This window comes from Sander vitreus, chromosome 22 (assembly GCF_031162955.1).
Source record: "Sander vitreus isolate 19-12246 chromosome 22, sanVit1, whole genome shotgun sequence".
Taxonomy (NCBI): Eukaryota; Metazoa; Chordata; class Actinopteri; order Perciformes; family Percidae; genus Sander; species Sander vitreus.
This window is the reverse complement of record NC_135876.1, coordinates 11,416,387-11,440,788: the sequence shown is the minus strand read 5'-3', so window position 1 is coordinate 11,440,788 and position 24,402 is coordinate 11,416,387. Positions and strand designations below refer to the sequence as shown.

At 42.0% G+C, this 24,402-nt stretch overlaps 2 protein-coding genes and 1 non-coding gene across 4 annotated transcripts in view; 1 reads left to right on the top strand and 2 right to left on the bottom strand.

Moving 5' to 3' along the window:
• LOC144537376 (uncharacterized) overlaps positions 1-11,696 on the bottom strand; it is a 101,674-nt gene extending 89,978 nt beyond the window's left edge. Inside the window, exons 1-3 of the mRNA XM_078281052.1 lie at positions 11,599-11,696; positions 11,119-11,397; positions 6,729-6,878 (exon numbers count right to left, since the gene is read on the bottom strand). Coding sequence (XP_078137178.1) covers positions 6,729-6,878; positions 11,119-11,376 — 408 coding nt within the window. The 5' untranslated portion in view covers positions 11,377-11,397; positions 11,599-11,696. The remainder of the gene's footprint in view (positions 1-6,728; positions 6,879-11,118; positions 11,398-11,598) is intronic.
• Positions 10,993-11,074, bottom strand: trnal-uag (transfer RNA leucine (anticodon UAG)). The gene has a single exon. It is a non-coding gene; the product is annotated as a tRNA-Leu (tRNA).
• A 113-nt stretch (positions 11,697-11,809) lies between the features above and the next one.
• pex2 (peroxisomal biogenesis factor 2) lies at positions 11,810-20,783 on the top strand. 2 transcript variants are annotated; one of them, XM_078281039.1, is made up of 3 exons: positions 11,810-11,893; positions 19,322-20,333; positions 20,669-20,783. In XM_078281039.1, exons 1-2 carry the CDS (start codon positions 11,890-11,892, stop codon positions 20,311-20,313), a joined length of 996 nt encoding a protein of 331 aa, XP_078137165.1. In that variant the 5' UTR covers positions 11,810-11,889; the 3' UTR covers positions 20,314-20,333; positions 20,669-20,783. The 2 variants fall into 2 exon arrangements, with proteins under 2 accessions (XP_078137165.1, XP_078137166.1); XM_078281040.1 differs by having other exon boundaries at positions 19,325-20,783.
• The last annotated feature ends 3,619 nt before the right edge of the window (positions 20,784-24,402 follow it).

Below are 24,402 nucleotides of genomic sequence, written 5' to 3'. Positions count from 1 at the left end.
CTCTCTCATGCTTTCCTGTCTTCGCCCTTGTCCACTATACGTTTATATTTTACCACCTTCAAACTTGCAACTCCTACCATTTGGACTTCTTCTTTTGTCTGTTTGTACATACCCATCTCACCTTATTTTTGTTTCTCATTCTCGGTTTTCATTATTCTCTTTTTTTGTCTGTCCCTGTCTGGGTGTCTCGCTTTTCTTCCTCTTGCTCCTCACCTTTGTTTATGTATTGCTCCTCTTACCTCCTACCATCCATCCTCTCTCTCCCCCGCTCTTTTTGAAAATTCCTTTCCCTGCAGATAGAGACGGCATCCCTGAGATGCCTAACCTGGTATTGGCACCTCTATTGATTTTAATTAAGCTAATTAGTTCATTATTTGAAGGATCAAACGGGTGCATCCATTACTGCATAGAGAGAGACTGGGGGCTGGGGGGGTCTGGGAAGAGAAGTTAATATGGTAATGAAGACGATCAATTATCACTCACAGCAAAGTCATTAACAACAGCATTAGCATAGTCAACCATCGCAAACCCCTGACCTCCCCTGCTCTCTTTCTCACTCCCACTCTCCCTCCAAGCAGCTAACTACACAAGCAAAAAAAAAAAAAAATGCTTCTTTGCATGATGTCCACAGCATGAATAGCATACAGGCTAGCCAACCTGATTTAGTTTTTTATCAGTTATGGCCTAATAAAATATATCAATAACGCTATTAGAATTAATCTTGATAAAATGGGTATACAGATATTTGTGGCACTGCTGTGACGTGGAAACAGATTAAAGCTGATCTTAATGCATCGGCATGTGTGGTTTTAAACTTTCGAATTCCTTCTGAAAAGAGGGCTGTTTAGTTAATTTTTCATCCAACACCTATGCCACAATTTACAGAGCTCTTCTTTTATGTACGGTTTTGTTGAAATGGGTCTTAAGAGTGCTACTATGGAAGGTCGCTGCACATGACAGGAAAAATGATGATCTCATTAGCATGGATTAAGTCATGAGACCAATTTTCTCATTTGGTTCCTGCGCATTTTAATAGCCCTTGTTCTGTGGTTTATGGTGAATGTCATAAATAGTCACTTTGTGAATCACACAAAAAAATTGGAGACTCTCATCACAGCTGGAGATATTCCCGGCATTCAGTTAGCAATTTTGTAGTCGTCACTTGCTATAACCCATTTGTTTTCTTCTTGGATACAAATAAGACAAAATAAATTAGGTCTTCTTTATTAACCTGTCTTTTATAAACAAGGACAGCTAACAAGCATAGAAAATGGGATACTTTAAACAGCACAACAGAGTACCGCACGTCTCCAGTCTGAAAAATGTGTTTACTAACATGGGTGTTTGGAACATGCCTGGTATGGTAATAATTTGAGAATTGTGTGGGAATAGTAAAATGACAGGATTAGTGGATCAAAGAGAGGGCCAGTGATCCCAAATGATCCCTACTGATCTGTTCTGATCTACACTGATCCGCCTCAGGCCTTCACAGTCCCCCATATTGCCCTGCAGGCCAGGGGCTAAACTCTGGGAATTAAAAAATCTACCCAACAGACAAACACACACACACAGTGCACATAATGTACACACACACAAAAACTAAATTTGCAAAATAGCCGATAAATACAAAGACAAAGGCAAATGATGGATGCAAAAAACATGATACACTTGATCACAGACAGGACAACCAAGACAAACAAAAAATAAATAATAGGACTCACATCAAGGCTTTGCATGTGTCCAGTATGCTGGATGTATTGTGTAACACAGTTAAAGTCTGACTTCAAATCTCTCTTCTCAAGAGAACTACCAACCGATTTTCATCAACCTTCTTACCATCTGCCGCCTGCTGTTGGTGGGGCAAAATATGATGACATGAACTAAAATATTAAGTTTGAGCCTTTACGTTTTCCTAATGATGTCTTATAAAAAGGCAAGTGCTTTATTCATCCTCCAACTGTCATTGAAACCCAAAGTTGGACACCATCTGGCCAACAAAAGTGTTTTCAAGTAAGGCACTAAATCTCCTGCCAGCTCCAGAAGTTGTTCTGTAGCTGCCCTTGTGCATTTGACCTGCCTGGAATAACGCAAGTGGAAAAAAACATTTCTACAGAGATCTATAAAATGCCGATTGTATTGCTTTATGACTGTCCAACGAGAGTATAATCCAGACGATTGAAGGAAATTACGAGGAAGTTAGCTCATAATATTGCTTTTTTATTGTAACCGGATGACACAAAGAAGGTTTTTCCGTACATTTTTCACTTGCTAGAAAACCTGCTAACTATAGAAGCTGGCAAGAGCACCATAGGGGCTGGGAGTCTACATCCTAACATTAATACAGATTATCTGAGTGAAACAATGCTGTTTTAGAGTCCAGCTGCCACTGGGACAACCAACTATACATCCATATCCTTCAAAATCCCTAATAGCCCAATGGATACTACACTACTAGACAGGATGACATGGACCTCCATATATTGACTTTAGTCCTATAGTATTTGCACAGAATTCCAAAATAAGTTTTAACCTGGGTGGAGCACCAATTCGGTGGGGTTTATCAAGTCTGGATAATAGTAGTCTATATCTATGACATTCCACTTCTGGGATTGCTCCATTGCTGACGGAAATTCCGCCGGATTTCATTCATTTAGGCCGTATATCCGTTACCTTGGGCTTTCTTTACGGTGGCATTTAACACTCTGGTCGATTTATGAGGACTATGGTTAACCTTCTCTCAGATCTCTGCAGGGTAAAGCGAGACAGCTAGCTAGACTATCTGTCCAATCTGAGTTTTCTGTTGCACGACTAAAACAACTTTTGAACGTATAAAACAAGTTCCTCTCCGAGGGTATTTTGCAGAGTCGCCATTGCTCCGTACAGCGCTTAGTGCTGCCCAAAGCGATTGTGATTGGTTTAAAGAAATGCCAATAAACCTGAGCACGTTTTTCTCCCATTCCGGAATGCTATGTGGACTCGCCAGACCTTCCTCAGCAGCGCTGTGGAGGAAGATCTAGAGACTAGGATAATAGTGCCACATTTGTTTGTTAAAGGTGCTGTAGGTAGGATTGTGAAGATCCAGGACTTAGCCAAAAAATTTGAACATCGACAACTTCTCACTCCCTCCCCCCTTTCTGCTAAAGCCCAAAACGGTCTCCTAAGCCCCTCCCCCCCACAAGGGAGAATGAATGTGTGTGCATGAGCAGTGATTGACACGCAGTTAGACACCCCCCTGGCCCTGATTGGCAGAGATGTTCACAAGTAATTTTTTGGAAGTCCAAGTCAAGTCTCAAGTCTTTTGCCACGTGTCCAAGTCAAGTCTCCTGGCCTCTGGCCATCTGATCTGTCCCTAACACTGTATTGTTAAAGGACAATTCCGGCGCAAAACGAACCTAGGGGTTAATAACAGATGTGTACCCACTCTGTCGCTCTCTGGGACATGTTTTCATGCTAATCGAATTAGTTTTTAGCTTGAAAGACGCTAGCGCGGACCGCCGATTAGCTTACAACGCTAGTATTTGGGGGAAAAGGGAATGTAAAAACAAATCGCTATTTATACCACTAAAAAGGCTCAAAATATCACCAAACTTCAACGGTAGCATAATGAGGGTCCCTAAATGTTAACCGAAGCATTGAGAACTTTGTAAGTGTACAGACAGTTTATTATAAAATATATATAAATAGCGATTTGTTTTTACGTTCCCTGTGCCCCAAATACTAGCGTTCTAAGCTAATCGGTGGTCCGCGCTAGCTTGTCCCAGAGAGCGACAGAGTGGGTACACATCTGTTAATAACCCCTAGGTTCGTTTTGCGCCGGAATTGTCCTTTAAATCTTATTAATTCAAAGCATGTCCTGTAGCTAGCATCCATACAGTACAGTATCAAAATCAGTTGTAGGATAACTTTATGGGGTCTACTGCAATGCAATCTGAAGAAACACAAATGAAGAACTCTGTTTCAATTTTTCAACATTTTGGTATCTGCAAACATGTGAGAACTGATACTTTCCGTATTGCCATTTAATAACAACCTGGTGAAATATGAACCTAAGTCTGTCACATCATATGGCTACAACTATAAAGATACAATTTGCCTGTTCCCAGCATTAGCACAACACTTTGCGATGGTTAGCTTGTTACCTGTGACGATATATGCTAAATTTAACGTCTCTCATATGAGCCAGTGACTGACCTATCTGGGTGCGTTTTGAGATGCCTGATGAAGTTCGACGTTGTTGATCTTGCACGTAGCTGTTCGCTTACTGCCACTTTTTACGAAGTTATTGAAAGCAAAACTAATGACAAAAGGCACAACTCGGGGAGGACTTGGTGTCGCCATCGTCAATGCATTTATGTGAGTGCGTGCACATAGGCATAGCGCATGCGTTACGTTGCACATTATGGCAAAGGGCAGGGGACATGCAGCTCGGCATACGTTTCCCCAACGTATATGTGCCAATAAAAGAAAATAGAAATACATGAATGAATTTAGATCTTCCACGGATGAGATGAGCGTAGCCATTGTGCAATTACTATCCGAATTAGAAAGTATTCCTTCATTGAAAGAAGAGCAAAAAACGGCACTGGAGGCTTTTCTCGGAGGTGCTCTTCTCCCGACTGGTTTCGGCAAGAGTTTGATATATCGATCTGATTGGTTGATTTGGCCCGTCTATCACCAACATAGGTGGTGATAGACAGATGGTTTATCCAATAAGCTAACCAGTATTTTCGCCCCTTCCCAAAAGTTCTCCAACGGAAAGTTTCCAGATGGATATGCCGAGCAAATCCATCTGGCGGAGTCAGGTTAGTAGGTGGTGCCAGAGGAGCCAGATTTTTTTTTAAATGACCTGCTTCATGTAGTTCTACTCGAATACAGGGTCAGTTTCAGCAAATATGACAGAAGGTTAGTTTTATAAGTCTTACATACTGCACCTTTAACAGTACAGAAGTTGAATAGATTTGAAAAGATTCCCCTATAACTTTCATATTGATATGAACTGATGCGTAACGAAGGGTTTGTCCTGTAACCACAGGTAAAAATAGACATTCAGTATTATTCACAAAGTACTGTTTAATTCAGGTTTATATGGTATGCAGGGAACATGATGATTCTACATCCGTCTGTCCATGGATGACAAATAGACAACAGGCTAATTGCAGCAGTCTAGGATAGAGAACACAAGCCTTGGATTTCATGATATTATGACCACAAAACAAACTCTGTTTAGTGTCCATTTCAGTTCAACCCTATTGTACATCAACAAGACCATACACTACGATTCAATCAGACGTTAGCCAAGCTCCTATTACAGAGCTCATTGCATCGTTTACATGGTGGAACGGTCCATAAGTAGCTCTAAATGCTCTTCATTTGATTGGATTTCACATTATGGACATCAGAGCAGAAACACACTGTTGTCCCCTGGCTATCCTAATAGACTGTTGAGTGAAGCAGTCCATTTGTTTGTATTTGTTTACCAATCTAGACCCTGAAAACACAAAGTAACATAAACAGACAGCAAGAGCATCGTTTAAGACGGGTGAAAATGGAGATCCGAAAGCTCTGAAGATGGGTTGATAGATCGGCAGCAAACTACTGACTTCCCTCACACTGTGCTTTTTTTGCTGCCAAAGGAAGCTGTTGTTGTCACAACCAATAACAAAAATGTGCAACTGGATGAACTGAAGGACTTTAAGCAACTAAGAGAATGTCATTTAATTAGTTTTCCTTAATGTTCTTCATATATTCCCTCTTTAGCTGTATGTTTTTGTAATCCGCAAGAGAGAGCTAAATAAATTGGTACAGTGCCTACAATTCAATAACTGATAACACGTGAAATCTGGCCTCACTACTGTGCTGTAGTTTGCAATCAACTTATATATTGTAGTCTACTCAGTGAAGGCATCTGAGAAAGAAAATGAAGTTTTATAATGATGAAAGAAAAAAAATGGAAAGCTATGAATGTTGAGAAATGCAAAGAGTTGTATTGCCATGACCTTTGTAACCAGTGCAGACAGCACACAAAGCTAGCCCTCTGACCTTCTCCATAATAGCAGATAAGTACGTTGAGGGATAAAAGGCCTTAATTACTTTTTTGTGTGCTAAATCCACTCAGAAGAGCAAATATTGATGGAAGCGTGGCCATAACTGAAATGGAACAATACCTTAAGGTCATTACATCAAGTAACCCCCCCATAGAGTGTGTGTGTGTGTGTGTGTGTGGGGGACTACACTTCAGTAGATCATGTTTTGATCTCCAAAAGGATAAATGTTGGGTTTGCACCTAAATTTCATCTTGCAAATCTTCGCAGGGTTTTACCTGGACAGCTGAGCCAGAATTTTCTTTTACTTATTCTTTTAGCTTTAGAGTACTTTGTGCTCTTGTTTCATATACGTGTGGGCGCACACAACGAGAGTCGCGGGTATCTTTGGTTGTAGATCCTATGCTCCAAAATATACTGTACGTATTACAATGTTTGCCATTGTGGGTATACTAAGTAACATGCCTCCAAAAATATGTTAAAGCTCTTTATGTGTTTGAAACCCTGACTGTATTTCCTGCACATGGTTCTCCTGTAGACAAATATTTATCAAGGAAATAAATACCATAAAGAAGAGGACCATAGATTTGTTTAAAATACAGAAAAAAAGAAGAAAATGACACTCGATCAGGGCCAACTACTTAATTAAGCCGAAATGCTATAAAAACATTTAAAAAAATATCTTACGTCCAAAATACGATCAGAGGTGCAGAGCTTCATGCCCCAATTGGAAACCTTGTGGTCGACTTCCTTCTGCAGATCCTCAATGGTCTGAACCAGCACCTGGTTCTGGTCTGCGAGGTCATTCACATAAGACCACAGGAAATTCACTTTCTTCTGCAAGAATAACAGCACAGCAGGATCAAACAGTGGTTAATCCGTTGGGTTTCAACAAGCTGACAGTACAACCAAGCAGTTTTCTTCTACTATACAAATTGTTTTATTTTTATTGACTCAGTCAAATCGATGAAAAGCTAAAACTCCTGTTTTAAACAAGAGAGCAGTAAACACATTGAACATTATGTTTAACTCAAACAAAATCCCACAGTTTTCCCTAGGAATTACATTGATATACAACTATTATGTATTAGCTGTGTATGCTCTGAGGGAAACATTTTTATGAACAACATATGAAAACAATATTGTAAAGTATATACACATTTGTTTTCCCTTCAATAGCCACTTGCAGCAACTACATTATGATATGTATATGTATGATTATGTTTTGGGAAATAAAACACATGGATGAGGTAAGAAAAAGACCGGTTACACTTTACTTGAAGGTATCTACATAAGAGTGACGTGACACTGTCATGAACGTGTCATAAACATTATAAACAAGTCGTAAACGTTTGGGACATAACGCTTCTTTTAGTAAGTGTCATTCAGGTTTTTGTCATGACAAGTTATGGTTAGGGTTAGGGTTCATGGGTCATGACTGTGGCATGTGTTCATGACAGTGTCATGTCACTCTTATGTAGATACCTTCAAGTAAAGTGTTACCAAAAGATCTTTGACAAACAAAGAAAAACTATTAAAAGTTTAAAACGTAGCATGCTGAATTACAGCATGGGAAAGGATACAAATGACAGTCTACGGTGTTGAAGTCAAGCACTACACTCACCCATCCACCCCAATTTCCTTCCTGCAGATACCTCCTACGTTGGGGCAAAGAGTTGCCGGTAAACATAAATCGCTATTGCAAATGAGTTGCAATTTAAACGTCGTTCTTGAGAGTCAGAGTTGCAAAGACAGTAAGTCATCTTCGCTGACCTATAAATGTAGTACTCCCTCTTGGCAAATCAGTGTTTTTGAAGTTGACAGAATACAGAAGTGAGATGCATAATTCCCCTAATATTCATCAAACGTCAAAGTGATGTCAGATATCACTTTGACACAACTGAATGAAGAGGAAAAACATCGACTATACGCCAAATGGGAAACACTGTAGCTCCCTAGACAAACAGGATAATCTGAAAATGTATTTTTTTTTGTTGAATCTAGCCCTTGTGTCTTTGGGGTAGTCCCATTGAGATTAAGAATCTGATTCAACAGGGAGATGCATGGGGTAGGAGAGTTTTGCAGGGCAGGTTGTGATTATTTTACTTTGTGACAAAAACACACAGCTGAAGACAACTAGCAGAAATTGTGGTGTTGACTAAATCTACTGCTGATGGCCACGGACTCTCATTCTACCACAAGTAGTCCATGCATTTTTAACATCTTGAGTAGGACCCACAAAACGAGAACAGCCGCATGTTGCTTCTGAGGGAAGGTGTGTAAAATATGCAATAGCCGAAGAGAACATCGTCAAAGCTGATGATGCTTTTACATCAGATTTACGGCAGCTCTATTGCCTTTTGTGGCAAATATTTACTCACTCTACTTAGCTTTAGTTTAATAACATCTCTATTGGCCATAGGCTTGTTAGTTATAGACTATATATTAGGACTGATTTCCTGTCTAACTTATTTCCCTTATTAAGACATCATCTTCATGAAGGGTATCAAATTGGGTTTGAAATTTAAAACATTGTTTACTTTCCAAACCCTCCATATAAAACGAGGCCTCTCAGACAAGGCGGTCAGGCTGTATTATTAGAAAGGAATACTTCATGAGCAGGCAAGAGTACCTAGTTGATCAGGGGTTAGAGCAGGTTTAAAAAGATCCCATTCCCTGCTGCTGCTTTGTGTCTGGAAGAAAGCATTTATAAGTTTACATTTTATTGTTGACAAAAAATAGGTCACCTAAACAGCTCCACAACTGATCTCCTGTATCAAATCCTCACAGTTCTTCAGTACAGTCTTCCAGCTCAGTCTTTTATCTCAGGTAAAAAAAAAAAAACTGCTTGTGATTTGTTCCTTAAAAAGGGATTGCACAGGTAGCCTAGGTAGATAGCCTACACATACAATGATTGCAGCTTTGATAAAAGGGAATACCACTGAATTGCAGAATAATTTGCCTTAGAGGAGCACCTGTACATCTGTGTTCATAAACGCCTGTCCCCTAAAGCCAAAAAAGTCAACAAGCGGTTTTATACCGTCCCCTGACGCATAATATAACATGGGTGCATAGCTTCGGGGAAATTAACTTTACAAAGATGGTAGATGTGACAGTATGTAAGATCACATTCTAGAGTTGACATTGTATTTAACAAGATGTGGAACCTAAAATGCATCCATTAACTACAGCATGTTGCTTTACGGTTTTCCATCTTTAAAAACAGCTATTCGTGACTGTGGAGGAGACACCTGCTGCCACAAAGCTGGTTTAAATGTTGGTAGTCTCGCTTTGCCAGACCCTCCTCCACCGCGGCGCTGCGGAGGAAGGTCTGGCGAGTCCACACACAAGCCTATTGCGGGATGGCAGAAAAACATGCTCTGGTTTATTGGCATTTCTTTAAACCAATCACAATCGTCTTGGGCGCTAAGCGTTGGACGGCGCAACAGCGCCTCTGCAAAAATAGGCTCGGGAAGGAACTTGTTTTGGTGGAACGTGTACGTTCAAAAGGTTGTTTTAGTCGTGCAACAGAAAACTCAGATTGGACAGATGGTCTAGCTAACTGTCTCGATTTACCCTGCAGAACATATTAGTTTGGTGGTGCTTTTGTTTTGGTTAATTGCGCAAATATTTAAACTGATAGACAAAACCGGTTTGTTTAATTGGTAGTTGTCTTTGTGTTACCCCTGTGTTTCAAAAATGGTCTGATCCTATATTATATTTGTTTCCCTTTGTCTTCAGTTTGATGGGTCAGTTATGTCTTTGTTAGGTCAGTTAAGTCCATTTCATTCAGTTTATGTTAGCATAGCCTGGGTTATGTTCTGTTCAGTTGACCTCTTTGATGGGCCAAGAACTGTGTGGCATATTTTGTAAATTGTTTGCTTAATTGTTGTGTATATAAAACCTAAGACTCCACATGCCTGCCAGCTCAGTCCCTCACAGTGATCACTGTCCTAAAGCATTAGAAAAAATACTTTATATGAATTATTTAATTGGGAGGTTGTTCTAACATGTTAGGAAACATCATAAACCTACAATGGGTTCATGGATGAATGGGCTCTCTGTTTTCAATGGACAACCTTTATGATTAATTGTCCACATCAACCTTTAGGACTTGGGAGCTCCTGGGTTCTAAACACATAACCTTGTTAAGCAGGCCCACGACTGGGGCCGACTGACCGAAACCCATCTCTGAAACCTTGTTACACTTGCTTTGATGCACAGCCCAGCTTACACAGGCTACATTCGGTAGCTAAATGATGTCACATGACAATCCTGATGATTAGAAACCTCTCTTTTTTAAATATGAGTGTGGATCTGTGTTCCTGATCTCTGCCGCTCAGATGGAAACATAATGCAATTTGCCACCTGTTACAAGTGCTGCGGCTTTATGAAAGCACCCCTGTGCTTCCTCCTGTCATTTGTCTGACAGGACAGAGGTCATCTTCTGATGCCCGAGTCACGGTGGACAGGATGCTCTTTGATTTGTATTGGATGGATGATAATCTAATGACAATAGATGTCAGCAGAAAACTACACTTTCCGTAGAGACTTTGGGTTTGAATTGGGTCCTCAATAATGCCTCTTTTTTACCATAATGTATGCTATTGACTGGACCCACAAATACAATCCAGGGTCCAGAAACCCTGGATGGTTACCTAAGGAGGCTGCAGAGTGTCCCCTGTGAAACGAGGAATGGTTTGATTTCAATTTAGTCACTGCAACATACAGTGTCACGAGGGGGGTCAACATGTGATCATGTCTGATCAGAAATGGACTCACTCCACATCACCTTTATAACAGACACAAAAGACACTAAGGACAAAACACCAAATACAGATGTAAACATGCCTCCAGAGAAGTGTCTTGTGTTGCTAGACATGCTTTACATAACTCTAGTTTGTCCAACAACGTTTCCCAATCTACCAATAACAACCTTGAATGGTCATAATGGCAGCGGTGGGATTCGAACCCACGCCTCCAGAGAGACTGGAGCCTAAATCCAGCGCCTTAGACCGCTCGGCCACGCTACCGTTGACGGATGCCACTTGATTACATCTCTGATCTGTCTACTCACCTGCAGCACTTCCTCGTCAGTTGCAGTGGTGTCCAGCTCCAGACATCTCAACCTATGTTCGTACAGTCTTTTGAATTCGCTTAGAAGCAGTTTAATGCTGTTCGTCTCACTCCCAGGATCCTGGATGGCAACTTTCAGCTCCTCTCCTGAGGGAGAGGACAGGTTCAAAGTATCACTTCCCTGTCCCGACAGCTTCGAGTTTTCGCCTGACTTTGGTGATGCTGTCTTTTGGCTCATGGTTGTGCAGGTTTTCAGCATGGCTCGAATAAAGTACCCGCACTGTTTATGAAACAAACCGCAGACTTGAAAAAGCTAATAAACGTTAGCAACCACTCATAATCACGGATGGTCACTCTGGTTGAATCTTTGCACAGCCATATAGTTTACACTTTCAGACAACCGTGGAGCAACCTGAAAAAAAGACAGTGCACGGCATTTTGAGTGCATGTAAGAAAGTATGTGTTACTTTATGTGAATTACCGTAGCTTCACCAACAACTTGGTCACTATGTGCCGTTACTACAACTGAGGACTTTGTATGACTTATTTCCACACAGACGGACGCTTCTTCCTCCTGTAGTTTGCCGCTGCGTTGGCGCTGTGTGATCTGATTGGTTCATTAGTACCATTGTGCATCATACGCGTGGCGTTGCTGCACACCATTGGCGAGTTTTCTTTAGGAGGCGGGGTATATTTGCACAACCCGGAAATACAGATTGTTTTCGTTTAATCAGAGAAGACTGTGTTACATTCGCCTTTGCCCTGAAAAGAAATGGGTAAATATACCTCCGTTGTTCTGTTTAGCAAACATTAAAGTCTGTATATTTGTATTGCATACCCTGATATTTCCACGGAAAGCTCAAATGCGTCATGTCTGCTTCTGAACGGTGCAAAGACTCGCGGTCTAACGTTAATATTTTACCTCCTTGTTGCTGTCTACTGTCAGTGTTGTGTCTCTAAAGCGATATTTGTTCCCTTTTTCCTGCATGTTTGCATTCAAAATCAAATCGATTGCTGATGTCTGTCGATGTGTATAGTGCATTCGGTTCAAACGACCAACTATTAGTATTCATCATCTCCAAGTATATTTACCAACTGCAACTTTGGATTTTGTGTGTGTGTGTGTGTGTGTGTGTGTGTGTGTGTGTGTGTGTGTGTGTGTGTGTGTGTGTGTTCCTTCAAGTGTAGGTTATATAGCTTAGCACATAATTCCATTATTCCCCTAAATAATCAGTGCCAGGGATCAAAACCTTCCACATTGAGATTCAAGGCAAAGTTGATCTTATTGATTTTCAAGAGACTGACTTCATTTCTCTCATCCCAATCATCACTCCTCTACTCTTATCTGTATATTGGATATATCTCTCTTTTCCACTGGCTTCGACTGCACTGCTCTTGCACACTGCCAAAACCTAATCCCCACTCTGATTATCACATAATGCTTTTGCCTTATTATCAAAATGGAGCAGATTTGGGTTTTGTTGTTGTTAAAGACCGATGGGCATGGGCTTAAAAAATTAAGAGACAATGTCATTATGAGGAGAATGTGGAGCACTTGATTGCATGATATTGAAGTAGAGGCGCGTGCACTTAGTGTAATGAGTGTGTTTTTAGGGGGGCACTGAAGTTAAGTTGGGCTGTGATCTTACTGTGGTCATAAGGTCATCTTATACAGTTTCCAGATGAAGGCAAGTGATAAAGGCAGTGGGGTTATCTGTGCACTTACTGTATTTGGACAGAATTCACACTCCTGGATTAGCTTTATAGTTTTAACCGTAACAGAACAAAGAAAAGATATTGCATGTCCATTGTAATGTGCAACTAATGGTTATATTGTTATCTAACCAACCGTGCCAAAGGTTTTTAAATTCAACTTTAATTTCAATAATTTAAATTTTAGAAACTCAAAATCATCTAATCTGTGCCATTGTATATTTTTTTGTTTTTATTTCTGTCATTTCAGTGCTACTCTAGAATCCATACTTACCAGCTTTAGACTGATAGGACAGTTTTACGTCTGCCAGTTCCTGTTACAGATGTTACAGGCAATGTAAAATATTCTCTGAGCATCCAGGGTGCTAAATTAATTGTGTTAAAGCCTATACATCATATTCAGGTTTCGCCAAGTATCACAGTATTTTTCATCATATTTGCAGTGCACTAGCTCTAATTGTACATTGCCAGCAGGCACAATTTTGCTGGAAATCAAAGCATTAAACTTCCAAATTGAGATGAAAGCATAGCATATTGACATGAATTTAGGGTTACAATTTGCAGTGGCAGCAATCCAATTCCCCAAATTGATTTGCAGATACATATCAAAGAGGGATTCCTAAAAGTAGCATCCGTACAATCGAGTTTGACTGTTCTGGCAAATCCTTAAATGTCACATCCTGCACTGCAGTGGCCTTCACATTCTCATTGATTGTAGAGGAGACAAAAAGTAGCTTCACCTCAGTTTAGAATTTTCCACCACACACATTTAATTGTTCCAGATTAAAAAGCAGACCAAAGGTTTTCATGCATACAGCAGAAGGTAAGAAATGTGCTGATCAAATATTCCTCAGTATAGCACATGTTATTTGCATGAGGTGAGGCCCCAGTGCGCTCTCAGTGACTCCTTGACTTAAGAAAGACACTTCAGTTCTCTCATTTATTAGCTGTTCCGCTTTTTCTTCCACATTCATTGTGCCTCTCTACCCTCTAAATGTTGCATTACTTTTTAAGTTGTTTTTTTGCAAACCCCTCTACTTATTACTCATACAGCCCTGGCACACTCAATCTTCCTACTCATGAAATCAATTAATTCTCTTAAATAATTTACCTTCTGAGCAAACCAGATTAAGCAGAGCACATTTTTTTCTTTGAGTGTCAGACGTGCTGTTCTAGCTGATGTGTTTTTTTGTGTTCAGGCATTACCTTGGCCCTCACCCCGTGGCTCGGTGGAGTCCTGGGTGATTATGGAAAGAGGAGAGCCTTGATAAAGCATTAGTATGTGACACACACACATACACACAGCCTGAAGACCCCTCTGTGCATTTGCACACATTCATTTTTCATGAAACAGACTCATAACAATTAGTCTGGTTACCGCCTGGGTAATCTTAGCATCCCTGTAATGCCTGTGGTCTGCTGTATGACATCACTCTCTTAAAAGTTCTAAATTTGACATTCTCATCCGTTTTCATAGTGAGGACATTAGAAGGCCATGGCTAATAGGCCCTGCACTCGTTCCTGGCGAAAGAAGGGCAATAAAGTGAGGGAGCGGGAGAAGGGGGGGGGGAAGGAGACTGGAGTGCTCAGAGAAATAGGTTTTATTCACCAGAGCTTTTACACAAATTAATTTACATGAGCGAGAGAAGAAAATGTAAAGTTGTAATTCAGCATGCTTTGCCACTGTATAGCCTATTTCGCGCTACAAGCATAGAAAGCCAAGTGAACGTTTATGCATTATTTCAGCAAATATATTATGCTAACAACCATAGCTAAGTGCTTAAGAATTTGAGCCTTGCACCACGCCAAGAGCTAAATCGAGACTTTTGGACACAGTTTCCAAATGGCATGGAAGGATAGCCTTGTGAGCGGCTTCAGAGCACTTGTCCGCTACAGAAAAAACAAAACGCAACCCCCCAGAGATCTCCACCTTTCCAGCATCCCTCAGTCTTTAGTCGCCTGCCCTAAACACCCTCATCCCCTCCCTAGACGAACAAGCCAAGGTCAAGAAGAAAGTGCAGCCTTCCTCTGTCTATAGGCTATTCCCTGGATGCCCGCACCTGTGTGGCTGAGCCTCGTATGCTTCAGGAATGTTCCCTCCTCCTTTATTGTGACAGTCTCAGTGAGAGCCTCAAGGTCAGCTCGGTTTGTGCTTATCGGTTTTTCCCCCCTCGTTCATTTTTTTCTCCCTAGCTATCTTTGCCCCCAGTTTTTCTTCACTGTATCAGTAGACGGTAGTTCAGAGCTCCCAGCTGGAGGTTTTCTGAGGCGTTGTCTTTTTGGTCTGTCTTTGTCTATCCGTCTGTTGGTTAGCTGTCATTACAGCCCGTTGTCTAGTTTTCAGAGCACCCAGTGTAGCCGCGAGGCTTCATTCGGATTCTTGGTACGCTTTTGTTGCCTCGTCTCTCCTTCCTCACACTGGTCATGGCCCCTTTTGCCTTGAAGCGATGTTGCAGTGTGTTCCCTGTTAGATTGCATATTGTTGTTGTTGTTGTCTGTAAGCTATGCCAGTCAGCCTTGAGTCAGTGAGCTATCTTTGTCTAAACAAGATGCACAGGCTAAGCGAACAAGGGGAGAAAAATTCTCTCATCTGACCTGAATCAAAATATCCTGTAATATTCCCAGGAAGATGTTTTGAAAGTATTGTATACAGCTCTGGTAGAAAAGCAAGCAGAACCCAGACCTTCTGTTGATTTTCAGTGAACTCCTCTAACCTGCCTTCTGACTCTTCAAGAGACGGCATTTTGTCTCTGGGTCGGTTGGTTGGCTGACACAGGGCTGCACAATTAATCGAATTTTAATCACGATCACGATTTTGGCTTCCCACGAATAAATTCACGTGATCGAGCGATATTTAAAATGCATCATTCCGTTCATAGAACGCTCTGTATCAAAGTTTATTTTTTTTCAAAGCTCCGTAAACCGCTCTCTGATCACGTGCCTCCATGAGCCAATCAGAGTTGTTCCCTGCACCGCGCAGCTTAGTTTCGATGTAGACAGTCAGCGAGGACAGAGTAACAGATAGTCAGTCATAAGTCGTCAAGAGGTTTACCAATTTACCAGTAAACGCAACTGTTTGTCCCATCTGTGTTGTTTTTCAGACAACAGCAGTGACCAGTGCTAGTTTGAGTCTTTTAGCTCATAGCTTTAGCGGCAGACTGTTGTACGTCCCGCTGTTGGAATCCTCTACAGTGAAATACAGTCATACCAAACCGTTTAGCTGTCAGCATTTTAGCCGTGTTTAATCCAGTTACTACTGTAGCTAATGGTAGACTAACGTTAGCGGCTGTATAACGTGTTATTAGTGTTTACTAGCGTGACATGCAGCGATGTTTCTGGTGCCTCTAACGTCTGTTTTGGAGCATCAGAGCGCAACGCAGACATTTAAGTGGCACCGTAATCCGCGTTGCTATTTCGTCCGGTAGATACCGGATTTTAACATGCGCCGTTAACGTGAACAGAAAATTGCGTTGCGTGTGTCTTTTCACGGCAAACGCGCATGTTTGGAAAGCGGTCGCACAACAGCTGAAATGGCATACTCCTTCATAGTATCCTTCCACAAAGGAGGAATGTAGCACAATATGAATGTATTGGCAGGAATGTAGCACAATATGGATGTGAAAGCCGTTATAATTAGCCTATGTGACAATGTAATTCGTTTGGTTAAAATCAACAAATAATCGTGATAATTAATCATGATCAATATATTGATCAAAATAATCGTGATTATCATTTTGGCCATAATCGTGCAGCCCTACTGACCATACCTGTCAAGTATCCCGTTTTGGCCGGGAAAGTCCCGTATTTTACCCTTCTTTCCCGCCGTCTAGTATTTTCCCGTAAATCTCCCGTATTTTAACCTGCGTTATTAAAAAAAATAATAATACCCCGGGCAGAGTAAAAAGAAAACATTCCCAATCTGAGCTCTGTCACTAGCCTCGCGATAACTGCCACCTGCAGTAGCCTACTACAGGTACTGTAGGTGGCAGTTGTCGCGAGGTTAGTGTGTGAGGTCAGATGATGAGTGACAACGTGGGGAAAAAACGTAGACGGATGATGGACGGAAGGCACTCCTGCCAAAAATTCAAAACCCTCATGTAAATACCGCGATCAATGGGACAGCGAATTTACTTTTCTGAAGAGCAGCAGGGTGGGGGACAGTCATGCGTTTTGTAAGTTTTGTAACTGCAACTTTAGCATCTCACACGGGGGAAGGAATGATGTATGTCAGCACGAGAAATCCGCCAAGCACAAGCGCGGGTTAGAGGCACAAAAAAAAGTACTTGACAGGTATGCTACTGACAAACAAGAGAATGATCAACTCAGTACATCACATCAGGTGTGTGTTTGAGTGAATTCATCAGAGAAAGAGTCTCTCTGCTTGTATCTGTGTATACATTTTTTGTGCAAATGTCTGTCCTTTAACACACACCATGCCAGTGCTCTGTAAACACCTGGCATTGACTGTGACTTTTGACTATTACATAAGAAACATGGATTTCCAGCTGTCCACGGTAAAAGCCCTGTAAATTCAAATGCTTAATTTTTATAGGCAGCCCGGCATTGACTGAAGTGTCTGCTTGTTATATATTTGGCAAGTGCTGCAAGTCTGAAGGGAAGCTGTCAATAGCAATCCCAGCTATTGATATGGCAGTGGGCAGGAGATGTTACTTGGCCCCCGACTCCGGCATCCCTCTGATCCCTCTACATCATAATTACATTAATATTGACAGACCCTTGACAATAGTCACATTACTATTGATAGGTGGCTGTCAATACCGTGTTTCCCCAAATAAAACATATTCATTCATAACTTGTAAACTGCTCGATAAAAGGCTTTGAAAAGAATATTGGACCCGGCTGAGTTTGCTCTCCTGAGAGGGCTGCCGCTATGACGGGGATTTCCTCCACCTGGCTGTGTGTGTGTGTGTGTGTGTGTGTGTGTGTGTGTGTGTGTGTGTGAAAAACTGTGGACTGATAGATTAATTTCAGGCTACCCTTGACATACATAGTCACACACACACTTTCTTCCATCAAGGAAAAACTTTCAGATTAAGCTAAACAAATGGAGCCTGTTTATTGGTTACCGTACACATTCAGACTATTTTTCTTCTTCTTAAACCCAAACTCCACTTCCATCACAGGAGAGGTTCTAGTCACTAAACATGGCAGCATTTCAAATGCAGCTCAATGAATTTGTCACACCTGCTTACTTTAGCGTGAATTCACTCTTTTTTCATTCATTTGCTAATTCTAAACTTAGTTGGACGGTGTATCCTGGCTCTATTGAAACATCATGAATACACAGATGGTCCTGTGCGCCACAATAAACCCAAGCATTGCCACTGCATATTAGAATGTTTTCTTTACCTCCTCGAGAAACGTCGAAAGTGACCATCATCTCCCTCTCTCTGTCAGAACTGCCATATTTACCCGGCAGAAATCTCTTTTAAAGCCTCGTGACAAATCCTGTTCAGCAAGACACAAAAGCCACTGTCAGAAATCTCTCTCTCTCTCTCTCTCTCTCTCTCTCTCTCTCTCTCTCTCTCTTCCCCCCCCCCATTTGAGGAAAGGGCAGATAAAACTGGGGGAACTGTGAGCAGTTTGAAAACGTATGCAGCGCAAAATAGCCCAGACATCACAATAGTGGGATCCCATATGGAGTCGACTCTAGGGGGAAGAAAATTGTTCCACATTTGGCAGATGTTTACGGTGTACCAGAGACTGTGCCGTTAGCCTAATCCCTAGTGATGTGATTTGTACACACACCCCTATCTCCAGAGGGAGCAGGCACCAAGAGCCCCTGGACTTCGCCTCCTGTGTGTGTGTTTATATACTCGAGAGAGCAGTCTAAGACCCCCTGCTTCTCTGCATTGCGCAGCTCAAAGGTTGCATTAAGGACAGGTTTTACATGTGAAAAGTGATTTCCGTTCCTATGTATAAAGAAAAAAATATCCTTCCTAACAGGATGGGCCTCACCTCCGGGGCCTCATTCCTCCCAACAGCCCCGTTGTTCTAAAAGTTGTGCCTCCGTATATATTTTGTTCATGTCCCTGACTTTAATATATCAAGTGTGGTGTTGCCTGTAGGGTAATAAGGTATTTAATAATGTAAAGTCATGAGACATTTATGTACTTAATTATTGGCAGTTTTAGGGGAAATTCAGTTTACAGTTTTCTACTATTTTTGTAGTTTGGGCCATAATTGGAGACAGCTTTTTACTCTTGTTTCATTTGTTTAAACCCTGTCTGATCACTTGTGTCTGTGCATTTCAGTGGAAAGCTGTTTGACCAACTTTGTTTTGTCAATTACAAAGTTGGATGAATATAGGACATCTAGAAATGATGGCCCAGAATAAACAAAAACGAGATCCAGGCTGTAAAAAGATCTTGATCTCTTCATTTGTTGTACATGATGTATAAGTGTACTCATGAAAATCCTGAAGAACATCATTGACGTATATATCCTTGTTCTTGTTTATTTTTCTCCAGCAGGTTTGGAAAGCGAAGACAACCAAAAAAGGACGTCTGGAAGTTCTGGTCCAGAAACTGATGTTGACCCGCACATCCCAGTATTGCGCATCAGCCAGCTGGATGCCCTGGAGCTAGACTCAGCCCTAGAGCAGCTGGTATGGACCCAGTTCTCCCAGTGCTTCCACAACTGCCGCCCAGGCCTGCTCACCCCGCTGGAGCCTGAACTGAGGGCTCTGCTCCATTTGCTCCTGTGGAGGTTCACACTTTATTCTAGCAGTGCCACTGTGGGCCAGTCTTTACTGAGTCTACGCTACCACAACATCCTCTCCTCGTCTGGCCGTTACAGACCTCTGTCTCGTAGGCAGAAGCTGGGTCTGGTGCTGCTCACTGCAGGTCCACGCTGGCTCCAGGAGCGCTCCCACAGTGTGCTGCTGTGCTTGAGTTCAGGAGGGTCTGTGTCTGAAAGAGACGGTGGTTTACTCCAACAGGGTCTCCGCAATTGCCTAACCCTTGTTTCCAGTATCACTCAGCTCGCAAATCTCATCAACTTCCTTGTGTTCCTAAGGAAAGGTCGCCATCCTGTCCTGGCTGAAAGGATTGTGGGAGCTCGGGCGGCTTTCAGCGAGCCCAATGTGGTCCGGGACGTAAACTACCAGTACATGAACCGCGAGCTGCTGTGGCACGGCTTTGCTGAGTTCCTCATCTTTCTATTACCACTGATCAATACAAGGAAGCTGAAGGCAACACTGTTTTCGTCTGTTTTTGGGGGAGAAAGTGCAGATAGGGCGGGAGCGACAGAAGGGCAAGGGGTGTGGAAAGAGTGCGGACTATGCGGAGAGTGGCCAACCATGCCTCATTCTGTGGGCTGCCAACATGTTTTCTGCTACTACTGCATCAAAAGCCACAGCATTGCAGACGCTTACCTCACCTGCCCCAAATGTGGTGCAGAAGCAGGGCAGCCTGAGCCGGTCAAGATGGAGGTGGAGATGATTGGCATGGCTGTTTTGTAATTGCAGGGACTTATTGAAATGTAAGTGGTGGTTCATATCTTTATAGCCGCACAAATAGACCACATTTGTACAATTATGTAAATGTTTCTTAAAGTTTATGTATGAAAATGTATTAAATAATTAAACTGTCATAAGAATATTTTGAATAGAGAGAATTATATTAAAACATGGGGGGAAAAGGGGGTTTAACAGTCCCTATTCTGTGAGCAGCCCTCCTTTTTGATTCACGAGGTAGTCGTGTATGAGTTTATGACTGGACTTTATGATGTCGGTGTCTTTCCTGAACACATAGACCTGCTATGTTTAATGTATGTGTGCATATATTGACAATCCTCTGCCCCTTTCGTTTCTCCAGCTGGACTTTGGACAGAACTATTTGTCTTTGGTGCACTGGACAGACTACAGAGAACCACACAGAGCATATATTTGATGAGTGAACGTGTTGATTTATGCTCCAAATTGGCTGTGTGTGTGTGGAAATGGGAATATTTGTTCTGATGAAAAATGCAGAAAGTCAGCTGAATAAATAATGGGAGGAATTTCTGAAGCCTCTCATCATGGCCAAATTAGCATTTGTTGTGTATTTTGTGCGTAAATTGTATTTCAACATCATTAAAATTGATAGAGTGCTACCTCATGGGTGTTTATTTAGTTAAGTGGAGGAGCGAAAGATGAGGGAAAGTTATAACAATCAGCTCACTTCTCTCTAGACAGGCCCGGTCGTTCTAACTCCCATTATCTGTTTTCACAGCACCCCAACATGCTCAAGATCAAGGGGGCAGCCGGGGGCTTGCTTGCGCGCACACACACACACACACACACACACACACACGACAGCCAGCCTCTTTTCCCTTGGCCTCTCCCTCTCTTTTGCTAGCTTTCCATCTCTCTCCCTCTGTAATCTCCAGGGCCCTCGACCCTATAAGACTGTAGTAAACTGTACCAAAACCCTGGCAGTCGTCTCCTTCCTCGCAGGCGAATTACTCTCTAATCCCTGTAATGAGTCCAAAGATGCTTATTTATGCTGGAGTTAACCTCCACCAGTGAGCCCAGCCCGGGGCCAAACGCACCCCAGCTGAGTGAAGCCTTTCCTGGGCTGACAACAGAGGAGTGTGGTGGGTCGGGGTAGGATGGGGGCTACCTCCCACCTCTTCTCCCTCCCCCCTTCCTCCCCTCTCCTGCTCTGATCACTAGGGCTTAATTGCTGATTGCCGAGACGATCAATCGGAACTGCAGGCGTGATAGAAAGCCTATTGCAGAGAGCTGGTCTTAGATCTACCGGCTCAGACAGACGTACACACGTACACTCAGATGAGGTTAATGTTTCTGTTGAGCTGAGAGGATAGCATGAAATATTTGTCCTCATGGAGGTGCATGAATGCCCCGAAGAATACTGGGTAGGTCGGGCAGGGCAGATCTTGAATAAGTTTTCTTAGTGACCTATGTAATCTTTATTTCTCCTAGAACTTCCGCAGCGCCGTAGAGCATATGTGCTGGAGTATATGTCCTTGGTGGTAATGCAAGGCTAAAATTAATGAATTGTACAGTTTTAAGCACAGAGAAGTATTGAAATAGCCCCTTGTTTGATTAAAAGAAAATGTACACCTTGAGGTGGGGGTTACAATCCTATATGATGATTGGTCTGACATGTAAAAACATCGGGCTCATCATATAGCTACTCGGGAGGTCTTTTCACATCAAGGACATTTTGACTAATGAATCCTATCGCAAAGCATATAGAGCCAGAGATGAGGAAGACGTGTTGTGTATGTTATACACTACATTACATTAATGGACAGCAGGTCCCAGAAAGCGAGATTAAGGATGCATATATGAGCAGCCCGTAATGCCGCTGGGACATGTAATTGTCTTAACATTCAGGCAGACTTACAATCCAAACCTTTTTGCAGATATTACTCCACAACTCCAACTGAAGTCACCAATCCCAGAGAAAGAGAAAAGATAAAGAAGAAACAGTGCATTAAAGTCTATTAATTGAGTTAGGCCATGGATTGAATTAGTTGGAAGTTGGAACAGGGCTCTGGACTTAGGGAAGGTAGCTAGGGCTCTGTTAAGCCTATCTGTCTTTGGATCTTTTCTAATTCACAGGCTCCGTGTGGAGAAGAAAAAGAGGAAGAAGCCTAGATTCCCAGCGGCTATGCAAAGCAATCTGCCCATTCACACACAGCCATTTAGGGAGCAAATTGGCCCTGTGCCCCCTCCGACGAAGGTTTTAAGAGAAAGGGAATTAGGGCGTTGAATCCCTAACTAGATCTCCTTCTTTGATGAGCCTCTTTATCCGCCTGTCCCTCATCTCCATTTCTTTGATGTGAGGCGTTGATTTTCCTGATTAAATAGTTTTTAAAGTAAAAAGCTCTTCTCTTGGCACTGTAATACTGGGTACTTTACTGTACCTATTGTAGGTTTCGTTTGTGTGTGCTTGCTTGCTGAATGGTCCATCTTTGTTCTTTAATTGGAACAGAGCCCTTGGCTCGCAGATAATAAGGAAAGTACAATAGCTTTGATTTGTACATGCATATTTTTCTCTGAGAAAGAATGTTATCATTTAAGCTTATGCCTGGCTTTTACCTCTTCATTTGGCTAGAAGGACTCCAAAAGCCCTGTGCATCACTAATGAAATTAAAGAGTAAAAACACCTTTTACACTTTTACACTTCAACAAAATTCCATCTCTGATCCGTTTGCTCAAGGAAAAAGCTTTTACCTACTTTTCAACAAGTAAGGGAATTACACCCCTCTTGTAATGGGGAGATATTTCCAACAACTGACATCACTTTCAAAGAGCGAATGACATTTTCATGCCAAGAAAAGATGAAACACCTCAGAGGATTTTTGACACCTGTATATGTTTTTCTTGTGGCATGTCCAATATGTCAATAGGTTCTCTCAAGTATCTCTCATATTTCATCTATTCAATAAAAGACATGCCAAACATAAAACACAAAAATTCCTCCAAGGTAGTGAAATCCTAGGTGTGCTTGAGTTCAGGGCTACAGCAGGTACCGGTGTTATGAGAGTTCTTTCAACACCTGCCGGGCTTTGGATACCACCGGGCCCAATTATCTTAGTCTGCCTCCTCTTCTTAACCACCTCTTCAGTCTAACAGGTCAGGGGGACAATCAATCACTCCTAAAATAAGGAAGTAATTTCCTGAGCTTTTATCGTGGCATTGAGGATTTGTCTGGTTGCATTTCACACCGAGAGAAGATGGAGCGGCACTGGTTTGGGAATATACAGAATCTGGCCTTTCCTTCTTTGTTCTCAAGACCCAGGATAATTTGGGATATATATAGGTTCTATATGTTCACCTCAATATGTGTAGTTTGGACTCGCAAATAAAGATCAAGAAAAATACAATAAAAAGTCCTGTGTCTCATGATACATGTCGATAAAGGTTATGCTACTGTATAACTTTAAAAAAGTTGAAATGTAGGCTGTATCCTCCTCCACATCAGAAACAAAGATATCCCTGACAACATGCACACAGTCACAGATCTCGAGGGCAGATTCATATAAACTCAATATTATACATCTTGTTACACTGCATATAGTCTTGCATTGGCAGAACTTCCTCCACTGCGCTGCGGAGGAGGGTCTGGCTAGTCCACACAGCATTCCGGGATGGGAGAAAAACTTGTTTGTTTATTTCTATTTCTTTAAACCAATGCCAATCGTCGTGGGCCGTGCCAAACGCCGGACGGAGCCACGGTGCCTCTGCAAAATAGCCTCGGGAAGGAATTTGTTTTGGTGGAACGTGTACGTTTAAAGGTTGTTTTAGTCGTGCAACAGAAAACTCAGATTGGACAGATAGTCTAGCTAGCTGTCTGGATTTACCCTGCAGAGATCTGAGGAGCAGTTAACCATAGTCCTCAGAAATCCACCGGAGAACACAAAATAAGCAGAAGGTAATGGACATCCGGCCGAAAAAAGGGACATCTGGCAGAATTTCCGGCGGTACCGGAGCAATCCCAGAAGTGGAACATTGTGGATATAGACTATACTGCATAGGTATCTATTTATTTATCCACCTTTGTTTTATTTGGTGGATTGTTATTTTTTAATCAACTTG